The 15,441-nt window shown below is 39.2% G+C and overlaps 1 protein-coding gene across 1 annotated transcript in view; it reads right to left on the bottom strand.

Moving 5' to 3' along the window:
• The window catches only part of USH2A (usherin), a 581,084-nt gene that overhangs the window by 384,901 nt on the left and 180,742 nt on the right, over positions 1-15,441 (bottom strand). The window contains exon 21 of the mRNA XM_074989966.1: positions 3,699-3,829. Within this exon, the coding sequence (XP_074846067.1) occupies positions 3,699-3,829 (131 nt within the window). The remainder of the gene's footprint in view (positions 1-3,698; positions 3,830-15,441) is intronic.

Genomic DNA, 15,441 nt, shown 5'->3' with positions numbered 1-15,441 from the left:
TCTCTTTTGTTCACATGGTCAATGGTTACTACATTTTGGCTTCTCTCAGAATACTAACAATAGACAACAACAATCAAATATACAAACAAAAATAATTTGCCCAAAGGCACAGATCGATGGAGAGGCATGTGCAAAACTATGGCAAATCCAAGAACTGAATCCAGGAATCCTGACTCCCAACCCCTTTGATCTAACAACTAGACCACAGTCTGTGTTGAAGCATTCACACAAGGACATTTCCATGCTTCTAAGAAATAAAGAATAAAATGTCATCATCAATCAAGATAAAAATTAGATCTCTGAATATGCATTTGGAACGCTGCCAATGTTGGCAGCAAGACACCAGGATAATAAAGTAATGGTCCAATCTAGTATATATTTTCTATCTGCCTACGTAATATTCGTATGGAAACTATGGAAGGACTTTATTAAAATATTTAGCTGTATTTTTTCCCTCCCCATACCTTGTTAGTATTTGGAGCAACCATATTCAATGGGATGAACGAAATGACAGGTAGAGATGTGAAAGATTATTATAAAAGTACAGTAATCTCTTTCACATCCAACCACTCCGAGACCAGGAAGTTGCCAGATATTCACATATTCTGGATCATAGATAGGTACACCTAGCAATGCATAACACTAAAGACAAATGAGATTAGATACTAAGAAATAAACAAAAATAAATGCAGAGTACTTTATTTACCAACAACAGTAGTATTGTAGTATTGTACTGTGTTTGCTGTATTTATTTGTTTTTACTTTCACCGTATTGTACTTATGGAAAAAGTAACTTACATTTACTTATGGTAAAAAGGCCAGTTGTTTGAGCATTCCAGCTGATAGAATGTTGATTAGGACAGTTTATGGTATACCTCTTCAAGAGATGGAGCTGAAGTCATTTTTAAATTGATTCTAATGTAGCCTAAGTTTGCAAATATAATTTTGCTTTGGTTTCTACAACTTGGCTTAAACCTGGCTACAATTAAGCCAACTCCCATAAAAATCCTTTGCTCTACAGAAATAGGGACCACTCACAGGAGTAAAGGTAAATATTAGTTATTGATAGACGTCATCCTGTATTGAAATTTCATTACAAGGTGAAATCAGACTTGTTGAACAAGAAGCAGCAAACACATATGAATGCTCATATCTTTAGCATATAAAATTTTAAAAGGCAAGTATTTAACTTCAAAAATGTTACTTTGCAAAGTCAGGAGATATTAATAAAGTAAATTTTTTTTTGCAAATAGTTACTCCGTGGACAGATTTCAGAGAACTACTTTCTAAACTTGCAATTAATCTCATTTGTTTTTTAGCAATAGTTTCTGGCACCTCTATGCCACTGTCCATCAGTAAATGAAAAAGATAGCTCTGTAATTTGTGTTTACACCTTTGTTCTCAACTTCTCTTCCTTTCAGTGACTTTACTTTTTCCTTCAGAATATTAATATACTAACGTGATACGTACTTTGTAGAACATTACTACCACAGCCTTTAAAGTTGCATTAGCTTAAAGGAATAAAGCTTCCTTCTATTCAGACTTTGAGTGTGGCTGGCCAGAATACAGGAACTTAATGTAGTACATGTTTCTACACTACAGTTTTAATTGGATGCTGTCACTGTGCATACCATGCATGAGAATACATATGATATATTTAAGATTAAAAAGAGGGAATAATTTCCCATGAGCATATGCAGTATGTTTGCCACATAGATGCATGTTCCTTTGTTAAAGGTACCTACTTCAGAGACTTGCAGACATTTTTATATCAGTTCACTTTTCCACAATGATAACCCAAACCCACATACACTTACATGCACCCATGCATATTTTCATGTATAATTTTTATTGCCTTCTGCCTTATTTCAACATTTTAATATTTTACAAACACACATTTCATTATTGTAGTTTAATAATTAAAAGCAGAACTGGTGTCATGCCCAATTAATGTGCCCTGGTAGCATGCCCATTAGTTTTTCCATTAGTGAATTCAACAATACTAATGGGATTACTAGCATGGGATGCTAATTGGGCGTGACATAAGAAACTGGCTTACTTCTTAGCATACCCTTGCTAATGATGAAATTAATGAGCATTTTATTAAATGCTGTCTCATCAAAGTGTACTTAGTTAGCGTTAAAATTGTTACAAACGATGCTGCATTCTAAAGATCAGGTGTCTGAATAAGTGGCTCTTCATATTATCTTTGGCAACAATCTAGAACATTAATAGTTTTATACATCAGAAATCACATGTATTTGTAACCAGTTCAAGTTGGGACCACACAAATACATGTGCCAATCTGTTCTTAATTTTAGAAGTCACTGTTCTCTGTATTCAAACTACTTTCTATCAAATGCTTCGGTAACATTTTTTTACTGCAGAGTAGTAGAATGATACTGTGATCAAACTTAAATATGCTTATGTAAAACAAGGCATTTCAGATTTGGAAAATCATAAATGGTTTTCAGGGACCACATCAGAATTAATTTCTTGAATCATTTGTTGGGGCTTAATTTTGAACAGCTCCCCACAGTTTGTTTTTTTTTTAAAAAAAACTGTTTCTGTGTGTATTTACCCTGTCAAAGTATTTTAGACTAAATACCTAGAGTACAGGTCCTCACTATATGGAGGCATACATATCTCATAAAGCTGGAAGGGACCTTGAGAGGTCATTGAGTCCAGTCTCTTGCCCTCTCGGAAGGACCAAGCACCATCCCTGACAGATTATTTTTTTAATCTATTTGCCCCAAACTCCTGAATTGCCTCCTCAAGGACTGAATTTACAACCCTTGGTTTACAAGGCCAACGTTATCCCTTCCAATCCCTTAAATATATATTAAAAAGTCACAGTACTAGGCTCCCCACTGAAAGCCTACTGAAACTAATGGGAGGCATTCCACTGACTTTAATGCACTTTGATCAGAGCCCAGAGTACAATCATGGCCCCACTGAAACCAATGAAAAAATTCCCATTTGCTTCACAGGGACAAGATTTCATTCTTGATTCTTTTAAAAAGAGAATTAATGCAGTCATCTAACCTGCACACTGAATAACTTTTAATCAATTGGGGGGGGGCTATATCTGTAAGATGCTACGGCCACAGAGTTTAATTTTTTTTAAATAGGTATAATGAAAAATACAAGTCTCAATACCAGTATTAAAAAAGGTTGTAAACATATGTATTGTCAGCACCAATTTGAAGTTTGGACTCAATTGTTTTCCCACTAAAGATAACGAGAAAACTCCCAGGGATGTCAACAGATGTACAGTCAACTGGGCTGCTGAAAATATTTACAAGGAATGTATACTTCTTTGTTTAGTAATCAAAGAGTGGCATCTTCACAACTCTTGTCCTAGTATTTAAAAATGAATTTTAAAGTGGTACTAATGATTATTAATTCAGTTGTATTGGTAAGAAAATACTTTTTAACAAAATATTTTTAATTAATGAAACTCTAAACAGGTTAATGCTTGCAAATATAACTAAATGTTACAAAATCCTGCAAGGGGATTCAGTGATTCTATTCTAAAGAAAACCAATTACTAAAGTTCTGAAGAACCCATTAACCTGGATCAATATGAAAAAAATGAAAAAAGCAAGCACCCCCATCCTCTTATACCACTAAGCATACAATATGCCTTGGGGATCGATAATAAAGCTATTTTTATTTTATCACTCTCTTCACCATACCTGTGGATCAAAAAGAAAGTAAGGGCGTCCACTCTGCAACTGAAGTGCAATGAATTCCTCTTGATTCCCAGGTGACACAGAGAAAAGGATCAGACCATCAGGTTCCATGGTTCTAAAACTCACCTTAATACCTGGTTAGAAAAAACAGGCAGATAGTTAATGAAAATGATAATTCTTAAGACTTCTTTCAGATAAAGATCTCATCTTAAAAATGAAAAGCTGCTCTCCCCAACAACAAAATGGCAGATCAAAATGTCATTATGGAAATGTGAATATTAAATCCGATTTTGTTACTGTGTTATATTCTGCTACCTTCACCCAAGCTGAGCACCACCTTATTCAAAGCAGCAGCCACACTGAAATCAAAGGGACTATTTGTGCAATAAGACTTTATTCATTCAGAGTAAGGGTGACAGAACTGGGCCCTATGGAGTTCAGTTACATTTCTTTTTTTCTAGCTGAAGCCCGTTCTAGTGGCTGAGGACAGGACCAAGTACCCAAAATAATTCTGCTCTAATTCCAGTATTATCACTTACTCAAGCCACTAGCACATCCTTTCAGAAAAATCAGGCCTTCTTCCAAAAGAACAAGGGAAGTATCCACACACAAAATGAGCTCTTTCGAATTCCTTTCAAAATAATGTGATGCTTTTTCCAGAGGCCCTCTTCCTCTCCCAAATGAAAGGAGAGATTTTAAATTAAAAAAATAATAAAAAGTATGGGAAAACAAGTTTTAGCGAATATTGGAAATAGTTTGAGGGACAATATAAAGGTAGAGTAGTTATTTTTCCCCAGCATAAAACATCCCAGTTTGCTACCTAATTGCTCTTCTTTCCAGCTTCTGAAATGAGGAGTTCAGAAATTATCATCAAGCAACAAAAATAAAGATCCACAAGAGCAAAATTTCCTTTCTTTCATTAATTTTATGCAAAACAGAAACACCAAGCCAAAGAGCTACCTCAGTGACTTTATATACATTGAAATATATTTCTCAAAAGACTGGCCTAAGTCTGAAAAATCACCAAAGAAACACATCCATTAACATTTAAGATTATATTACCAAAACCAGCACTCTTTTATTATGCAAAACCACATGATCTAAATATTGGATAAAAAATTTCAGACATGCAAATCCAAATGCAAGTCTGAGTGCCTTCTAAAAACATGGCCCTGGGAGCCTTTAACTCTACACTATTTTGCACAGGGAAGTGAAAAGACAGGATTAGTGACAGCCGTCTCATCATTCCTCTCAATCTCTGAAACCAAATATGGGATAAAAGCCGAAAATTTCACTACACATGAGAATTATTCGTATGAGAACCTTAAATGATGCAATATGTATTTGTTAGCATTACTGTGATTTTCTATGTCCTGAGTTTCTTGATTCAGTGTTTTGTGTGAAAACACACACCAGTAAATTAAACTTGTATATGATAGCAACTTTGGGCTCGTAAGCAAAGAGACATACTGTTGGTGGCATAACCAATGCACTATGGTTTTCACAGTACAATAGTTTTAAACATGACCATCTTTTCCCTCTAACCTTAGTTCTACTAGAATGCTGAACCAGCTGCAGGGAGGGAAAATGGAGCTGTAACTCCTCCTATCAGACACAGGTGTTCTTATTCTCTTATGCAGAATCACATAAAGCCAGAGAGGATGAATGGAAAGCCATCAGTGCCATGGACACGCCTTAGTAGTCAGACTTGATCTTCCTTCCCAGTGTACCCCTCTCTGCTCCTAGGGCTGCCACCTTTGCAGCCCTCAAACAGCACCTAACCACTCCCCATTATATGCTAGGGTCCACAGTGGTGCAGAACCAGTTCCACTGAGCTGTTGGACCCAGTATGACTCTTTTACAGGGGATTCAGGAAGGAATTTCCCTTATAATAAAATCAGCTTTGAGGATCTTTTGACTTTCCCCATAGTATCCATGAATGTTCAGTGTGGAATTAGTTTGATTGTCCCCCAGTGTCCAACTGCAAGAAAGTTAGAAGAGTAGGCCTAGAACCCTGGGTAATTTTATTTGCAGGACTCAACAGAAATTTGGTGACTAATGTTGCTCATGGACATTTAGTGAAGATTGAGATATTCTCCATGTTGGTCAGGAATCTCAGAAGCTGTCTAGATCCCATGGGTGGTTTTGGGAGTCCAAGCAGAGGACGGTCTGCCTTCTTGTTTCTTGTTGATTGCGTACACTCTATTTCCTTTACATTGCGTAACAGGATTGGGGTATGCTCTACACCTTTATGTCACTCAATCCTTGTATACCGTGCAGTGGTTATTCCAATGCTACTATATGCATGTGAAACCTGGACAACATACAAGCATCATTTGAAGGTACTTGAAAAATATCATCAATGCTGCCTCACAAGAATCCAAAAATCTCTTGGGAAGATATGCACATGAACACTAGTGTCCTGGAAAAGTCAAACATGACCAGGATTGAAGCCATTATTATTCATCAACAACTTCATTGGACTGGTCATGTGGTTCGTATGTCTGATCAGCACCTCCCTAAACAGATTCTGATTTCTGAATTGGAGAAAGGAGGGAGGAGTGTTGGGGACCAGTGGAAGTGATATAAGGAGAAGCGGAAGGCACACACAAAAAAGTGCAGCATCGGTGTCAACACTGGGAAAGCCTTGCTCAAGTCCAATGGAGAATGGTAATCCATGAGGGGGTGGTGCAATCTGACTAGCCCTGCTGCAGTGCCAATGAGGAGAGGCAGAGAAGAAGAAAAGTGTGTCAAAAACTGCTCCACACCCCTCCAACATCTACTAACACCTGCCTCTTCTGTGATAAGATCTGCGGCTCCAGAATTGGACTCACAAACAGGAGGGTGACACGAAAACTTCCTACTCGTTATTGAATGGCCTCCAAGAAATGTCACACAAGTAAAGTTGCAGTCTGATACTTTAAATCCATTCTCTGGGTTGAATCCTTATACACCTCAGTGACATGTCTTTTATAACTATATCCTAATTTAGTTAGTTTTTTTTTTCTGACTAGCAAAAATTACTACTTCCAGATTGCTCACTTGGCTCTGCTGTTGTACCTGCTACCATGCTACCTGAATTGAATCAGCATAGTGGACACTAATGGCCATGGATTTGCCTGCTTGTATTCCCCTGGAAGAGTATATACGCTTACCCTTTTCATTTTGTTTTTAGGGAAAAAACCAGCAAGCCTAGCATCAGAACACCCTTACAAAACTCATTTATACAAGAAATGCTTAGACTGGACAATTGCTTACAATTACTAGATGAAGAAAGTTTAAGGGGAAAAGCTGGAAGAAAGAGGTGAAAAATAGGTGGAAAGGGGATTACACCATCCCTCTATTGCATGCAATCATTATTTTCCAGATCAAGAACTGATTTGCAGTAGCATTTTCATGATTTTCCATTGTTGCTTAGTTTAAATACATCAATACTCATGTCCTTGTGATCCCTCGCAAAGTACTTAATACAGAACAGGGTAATTTATTGGGTTTTACCCAGCTGTATCAAACAATTCAACCTTTTCACATTAATTTTCCCCTTCTTATGCCAGGCAGAAAATAAGAAGTAATGGAAGCTTTTCTTGTAGACAGAATCTATTACAAAAAAATTAAAGAATCATAATGCCAATGCATATTCATATTAGATAATGCCAGTTAATTACCTCTACCCAAAAGTACTATCTTTTGACTCTCATATTTTAATCGCAGTGCAAGCTTTCAAACAGTATAACACAAAGCAATCACAGATATGAAAAAAGCATTCTGGGTAATGAAAAATCATGCTATTAAAATACCTACTAAAAGTAATTGTACATAACTTTCACCAGACAAATATGAAATATTATACAGTCAAGTGCTATTTTACCCAAATTAAGTTATATGGGTATTTCAGCCTGTCTGTCCACCTTTCTGGAGGATGCTTCTGACTTTCTCTCTTTTAAAACGAGCTTCTTATATATGTGCACACACACACAGAGATTTTTAAACCTTTAAAAGTAATATTACTTCTTCCATTAAGTAGCAATAAAGAGCACAGAACTCAACTGACTTCAACAGAATTACTCGTGATTAGTGTACAGTAAACTTTTTTATGCAGTTTTTGAGCAACTAGAATGCTCACATAACCAGCATGACTAAGTGCACAAGTAATGCCCTGCTCTCGGATGAAAAAAAAAATCCATTCAAAAGCAAAGAAAGAGGTTCTGCAGGAGCTGGAAAAGCTCAGCTTCATAGCTAGGGTTACTAGGATCACCAGAAATTGTCACGTCTGTTTCTTGGAAAGTGAAGATGATGGACCAACATGGTTGCTAGGGACAGAGCATCTGACTTTGATTCTTAGACTAGAAACTAACATGGTGGTGGGGTGGGAACTGAAGGAATGGAGCATGGATTTTTCTTGTTAAAGTCACAGTCTCTCTAAGCAAGAGAGCTAGTCCATCGTGAAAAACGCAAGATGCAACTGGAGAAGTGAGGACAAGAGGGACTTTGCATTTTACTAAGGACGTGAATCAGCCCTGAAAATGCTTAAAATTTGGTCCAGAGGGAAGAATTGTGTTCAAGTGATTCTTGTTCGCATAGAGCTGTAACTACCTTGTGCTTTCTAAGAGAAAAGTATATGTATTTAATAAGTACCTACATAAAACCCGTGTTCTTCACTTTGCCTACTTCATGTCCCCAAAGAATTAAATTATAAATCAGAGGGACAAAAGTTTGCAAGTGCTCGTTAGAAAAAGCAGTCTGGGAAGCTTGGAAAGTCTCAGCACTGATCTTGGGACCTAGGACAATTGAACTGCAGATTCCCATGTCCCAAGCAAGGATCTGAGACAGGTTAAAGACCTTGTCTGGATTCTGCCAAGACCCTGCTGATTTAAATGCAAATGGGACCCAAAAGCTGGATTCCGTGAATGGTCTGGTGACCACCCACTTAGATTGTAACACCTGAATATTTCAAAAAATAATAAAAACTATGTTATTTTCGATTACAAAGCAAAGCAGTAAAATGTTGGAAGACGTAAAATTCACCATTACCCACATGACCTTATTTCTGGCCTATTGCAAAATCATCCTGCATTAGAAAATAAGTCTTACAGAAAAAAGTACATGTGATCATATAATTAAAGCCTGTTGAAAGTCATAGGCAGAAAGCTTGTCTCTTTCACCAACAGAAGCTGACTGAATACAAGATATTACCTCACCCAGCTTGTATTTCAAAGCAGAAAAGGGTGGAATTAAGGTTGCACAGGCACCTGTAAATCTGGCATTTCCTAATTTTCAAGAGTTTGACTTTGCAATATACATATATATCGTTTAACAGTTTATTAATGTAATTCCCTAGAGGTGTTTGAAAGGAAAAGAGGCAAATAAATTTTATTATGTACATTCCTATCTTACATCAGTAGCAGTATGCTTCAGCACTGCAAGGGGGATTTCTTTGTCTACCGGATTAGCAAGAGAAGGCTGTTAATCCTAATGTGGTGGATTAGTCACTGATGCTAGGTGCTGGGAGATTATCAGAGGGAAACCCATCCTGGTCCAATCTCTTTCTTTCTGCCTCCCCAAGAACTGGGGGGGTCCTGCCCCCCCAATGGTATCTCCAGAGGTGGGAGGAATAGGCCACTGGGACCATATCTTGGATTTGGAGTGTGTTTGTGGGGACACCAGCCCTGCTGTCATCCCTCTTCTCCCATGGTCCCAAATACAATGTCTTAGACAGTTCCCAAACGCTTCTAGTGCTGTGTGCACTACTGCTGCTTCTACAGCATATGTACGAACTTGACATTAATGATCATGTTCAATTATGTTGGCAGGATACAAAAATTTTCAACAACAATGTAGGTGGAGGAAAGGTGAGTCACAAGACTCACCATCCCAGAGTAACCCCTGGCTGGAAGACCTGGTGTTGCAGCACTCCTTCCTCAAGGTCCCCACAATGATCTTCTGCCTACTCCAGCTGCAAAGAGGACTTGACCATTTAGCCAAGACACTCTAAAGCATCCAACCCCTTTTCATATAACAGAGATCCCTTAGTCTGAGTCAAAAAATATCATGTCCCTCTCTCTAACTAGCTCATTCCCAGCAGCAACAGCATTTCACATGCTCCTGGACTCCACCCAACCTTTTTGTTCAAGTTAGGTCTACCCTCCTACCAGGGGCATCTGACTGGCTGTAGCCATCACCTAGTTCCTAACTAAAGGACAGCTTCTTTCTTCACATCAGAGGCCTGACTGGCCCCAAGACTCTTGCTATAATGAGAAGGGAAATTTTCAACTCTTTATATCTAAGTAAAACTTAGAAAAAAAAACAGAAAAAAGAAACCTTCAAAGGACAACAAACAAGCATTTCTCCAGGCCAAAGGTTTTCTTCCCCCTCTAATTCCAAAAGTTTCTTGTAATCAATGAAACTGTTGGAATTCCTCCAAAAAGTTGAACAAATGATTTTTGCAGTTAGGAAAGAGTTAGGTAACCTACATAAAGGGGTCAGGACCAGTTCCTCCAATAACAAACACATTTCTACTAAAGAAGTGGTGCTTTAAAAGGCTACAAATGCCAGATGGGAGAATTCCTTCTTTCTTCACATGTCCCAAATAGGGGCCATTTGGAATGCCAATTCCTGCACTCAGAGGTACACATCGTCAAAGAGTAAGGAAAATACAGGAGCAACAGCTCATTTCCCTTCTCAGAAACTCACTGAGAAGATGGGATGACCTGCACATTACCTCTGCCCCATGGAGAATACAGAGAAGGATTCTGATGCCTGAACAACAGCTACTTGTACCTTCCACCTGGACTGGTACAATTTGCTCTGAATAAGTGCCTGTGTGTACACAACCTTAATTTGCAGCCATTTCCTAACTACAAAGGAATACAACAGATATGGAGGTAACTTTATCTACTTTAATAAAACATGCATGTTTTGTGGGTTGGCACAGTGAAACTGACTCCTCTGCACAGGAACTAGGCACTCGGTTTTTTCTTACACCCTATTTCAATGGCTTGATTATAGATTTTGGTCTCAAAAGATCTCTGTAAAAGGATGAAGTTCACCCTTTACAGTTTTTGCTGGAACAAAATGATATTAGAAGAAGTGAGGCAATTTTCTGGAACAACAGGGACAAAAAAAACTTAACAGTCTTTGGAACCCAGCTTATAAATTATGGAGTGGGTAGTATTATGGACCTTTCTATACAGGCATGTGGCCCACTGGCTACTTCCAACAGCAAAAATTTCTAACAACCAGGGACTGAAGACTAGAGAGAGATCTTTCCTAGGTAAATGCTGTGTGAGTCTTGCCCACTTGCTCAGGATCTAATCACCATATTTGGGGTCAGAAAGGGTAAATTGGCAGAGATCCTCATTTCTTTTAAACCACATCTCACGCAATGTGGCGCACAGGTCGCTTGCAAGTTTAAATTAGTGTGAATGGTGAATTCTCTGCAACTTGAAATCTTTAAGCCATGATTTGAGAACTTCAGTAACTTGGCCAGTAAACCACGGGTCTCTATCAGGAGTGGTCGGTGAGGTTCTGTAGCCTGCAATGTACAAGTGGACGGGGAATTAACAGAATTTTCAGTTCCCTGGGTAAGCTGGTGGTTGGGGAGTGAATCTGTGCTCCCAGAAAGAGCAGAAACTTTGGCAGGAGGGGCGGGGCATGGGAAGCCAGCTCTCAGCAACACCTAGAGAGCCCCACATCATACCCCACCTCTATCCTCCTAGCCCTCAAAGTCACACACAACACGCCACTCTAGTGGTGATTCAAAAGGTCCTGGGCACTGGCCACCACTTCTGCTGCAGGGGTACTGGCAGCAGCAGTGAGCCCTGAGACCTTTTGAACTGCCGAGCCCTGGGGCAATTGTTCCTTTGCCCTCCACCCCATTAATGGGCCTGATATGTGGTCGAGCCAGATGATCATAAGGGTCCCTTCTGACCTTAAAGTATCTGAATCTATGAAATTAAATTACATGTACAGCAGAAAAATTGCAAGGCAAGGCAACTTCTAAAAGAAACAGACTCTACCCATGCTTTCATAGCAGACATTTCTAAAATGTCCTGTTAGCTACACCATGTGCACTGTATGTATTCAATTATAATCAACTTCCCCAATAGCAACACTATAATTACTACAATATTTCATTTATCACACAAATAAACTTCAGTTCATACTTGCAGCACAAAGCAGTTGCACCCTGGATTGAAAACATGACCAGCCAGGGAATATAATTTGATCTGAATGTAATTTTAAATCAATTGGATTTTGAATTACAACTAAAGATTCACTCTGCTTATTCCGCAGGTCTGGTTACGTGACACACATTAACTTGCGAAGATGCTGTTAATGCTTCATGGGTTAAAACCAACAAGAATTTTAAACATAGCCTAAATGCTGAACATGACGGAACCCATCAGTTACAAGCTGTAAAGCAGGTTTACACACTTTTCTATAAAGAAAAAAATATCAACAAAATAATAAAGGATTCAGACCAGAGCATTCAAAGTTAAAAGAGGTAAAGTGATAGCTAGTACTCCAAGAATCCACACAAACCATCCACATTTGAATGGGTATGGGATGCAGATTTGGCCTGAAAAAGAACTTGGTCCATTTTTTATTTTGCCCTTGGCCAGATATGCTTTCCTGGCATGCACCAACACAAAATACAGACTGAAGGTAACCAGCCATTTAAGACAGGATAAATGTAAACTATTGGCATAAAAATGCAGATACAGTACTAACTGGAGCAGGGGTCAGCAACCATCGGCATGTGGTCCATCAGGTTAATCCACTTGTGTGCTGCGAGACATTCTGGTTACACTGACTGTCCACCAGCAGAGTCTTCCAGTGGCTGCAGTTCACCATTCCTGGCCAACTAGAGCTGTGGGAGGTGGTGGCCAGCAAGCTCCTGCAGCCTGAACTGCTTGTAGCATCTTCCATTACCCAGAAAGAGCAAACTGCCTCTACTGGGAGCTGCAGGAGCCATGCCTGCAGATGGCCAACATAAACAAAGTGTCCCATAGCCCATCAGTGAATTGCCCTGATGGGCTGCTTGCCAAAAGTTGCCAACCCCTGAGTTGGATTTTTGATTCCACTTTTCAAGGCACCAGCTAGCATAGCTATGTGTGGTGGTGGTGGTGGGGAGGAGGGCAGATACAGGTCTTGCACAGGTTTCTTCCCTGGAGAGCAAAGGCAGACATGGACCGAATCCCTAAAGTCCAAGTCAGAATCTCCTTTCCAGTCTGCTCATGTACATAGCTTACTACAAAGCTACAATCCAGCTCTAACACATGTACATAGATTTGGGGTCAGTCATTCTGACCTGAATAAGCCTCATCACCATAATGATGAAAATTCTGAAATTACCATTCCTTATTATAACTGGTGCCTTTCGGTCAATTTAGCAAATTTAACTCTGATTTTTAATTAAATCAGGGTTATCAAAATTATCTTACAACCCTTTATGACCCAATTGTTGGTGAAAGTTAAAAAAAAATATATATTTATAAGAAGTAGGAGGCATATGTATGGGTGAAATTATCTGTAGTATTGAAAACTTATTTCAAAGCAACCAAAACTGTGTTGGGAGTGTCACAGTGCAGAGAAGGCCTCAGATCCCTATCTCAGTAAGTACTGTTTGAACCTCTCTAATCCAGCACCTTTGGGACCTCACCGGTGCTGGACGAAAGAATTTTCCAAACAACAGGAGGTGAACATTTTTTAGTAGCGTTACCAATATTTTCACTTCCCACGGGGCTCTTAGAAGACACTTGGGGTAAATTACAGATAAAGAACAGGACAGAGCACTAAGTGCTGGGGATGGTGGCTAGAAATAAACTTCATGGAAACAGGGGAAACTTGGCCACGCCCATGATAAACAGTCAACTAAGATAATGCTGGATTACAGCTTTTGCTGGACCAGAGTGTTCTGGTTCAACCTGTATAGAAATTCTGAATTTAATCATTCATGAGAATCCACTAATGTAATAGGGACTCCACACAGATTCAGGGTAGACAGCACTGGTGCAGAGCACTTCAGAATCTGGGCTTAATTTCATAGACGACACAATATAAAGGAGCCAATGAAATAAATGTGTTGGATTAAGGAGGGAAATGTGAGACACTATCAGTGTGTGATTACCCAGCAAAGGCTATTGAACAACACAACAGGAATCATTTCTATTTACATTTTACTACTACAGACAGGTTCATGTTAGTCCAGCTCCAGCTAGTTTGCTGGAAAAAAAAAGGCGGTAGAGACATTGCATCATAGGAAGCAGCTTAGGTAACCACGCCACGCTCAGACCAGGGCATTGGACAAGCTTGAACAAGGGTGGCTAGCCCCAGCTGCTGCCCAGGCTGAAAAGTCCACACTGCTATTTCAGTGCCCTGCTCAAGCAGAACTCGCAAGAGTATGCCTGTCTAGGCAGAAGGCACGCTCCCAATAGCTGTGTAGACAGGTAGTCAGACCAATACAGACTTCCTGCTCTCTGTATCATATTATGCATAGGGCTTGTAAATATCAGACCAGACCGGAAGAGGAGCAGGTCATGTGGAGCTGAATGTAAGTAGACTCACCAAACATTTCCTTCACATACCTTTCCTTACCATATGACAGAGCCCCAGGCACCTTCTCCTGGTGCAGCCTGCACACCTAGCCAGTCAGTACATGCTGCATGTGCTCTCCAGCCAACACCTGCTACCTGCAGCTGCAGCTGCCCTGACTTGGGGGAAGGGCAGCTCAGCAGGGGGTGTGAATACTGGACAGTTAGTCCTTTTGTACACAGTCAGGATGCCTTCCTGGCACCTGAAATATAGGACTGCTACTGCCAAAATGGGACAGATGGTCACCGAAAGAAGATGAGCTGTGAAAGGTTGCCTCCCTGACCAAGAGACACTAATTCAGCAAAAGAGAATTACTCACCCAATTTGTCTCAACATTTCTAAAATGATTTATTAAAAATGCATTTAAAATGGATTTTTTTTTTCAGAAACAGGTCAGGTTTTACAGAAATTTCACGCTCAAAACTCCAGTTGTGTGTTTATTTCCCACTAGGCAGGCCTGATTGCCAGAGATATTACATTTCTATCTGGCTAGATGCATATATTTGTGGCTAGCTGAACTGCATTTCCATCCAAACAGTGAAAAAGCATTGCTCCCCACCACCACTTAAACCTTCATTCACGTTACGAATATTTACAAAATAATAAAGATAAGAGGGGAGTATAAAACAGAGGAAAAAAATTCAAATCACAATAAAAATTGTGAAAGAGAAAAGTCTAAAAGAGAATGCACAGGGGAGAAATCATCTGTAGAAAAATCAGCATGATAGAAAAATGACTCAGTAGGTATACTACTTAATTGTCATGTTCATATGTTAAATGCAAATTTTTACTATTAAGGAAAGGTAATGATTATTCTGTAACTAAGACAAATTAAGACCATGCCTCAGATCCTCAACTGGTACAAAATCATTAATGTAGTTACGCTGATTTATCCTGGCTGAGATCTGGCCCTCTGACTCTGAAAACTTTTGAGTTTTTTTGCCATGGTTCATCTATGAACCTTTTAAGAACTATCATTTCTGACAAGTTATAAGAATCTTGGAAGATGAACAAGATGTTTTCCCTTTCCAACAGAAACCATCCAGCAATAAGTACAGGCTGAGAAACTAGTATTTCTGAAAGAACTATTAATACCTCTATCAGTCCCAGTACATATGATTTTGTGTAAAAGAAATATTCACATTTAAAATAA

The sequence above is a fragment of the Carettochelys insculpta genome, chromosome 3 (genome assembly GCF_033958435.1).
Source record: "Carettochelys insculpta isolate YL-2023 chromosome 3, ASM3395843v1, whole genome shotgun sequence".
Classification (NCBI taxonomy): Eukaryota; Metazoa; Chordata; order Testudines; family Carettochelyidae; genus Carettochelys; species Carettochelys insculpta.
Note: the sequence above shows the minus strand (reverse complement) of the source record. Positions and strands in the feature narration are given on the sequence as shown.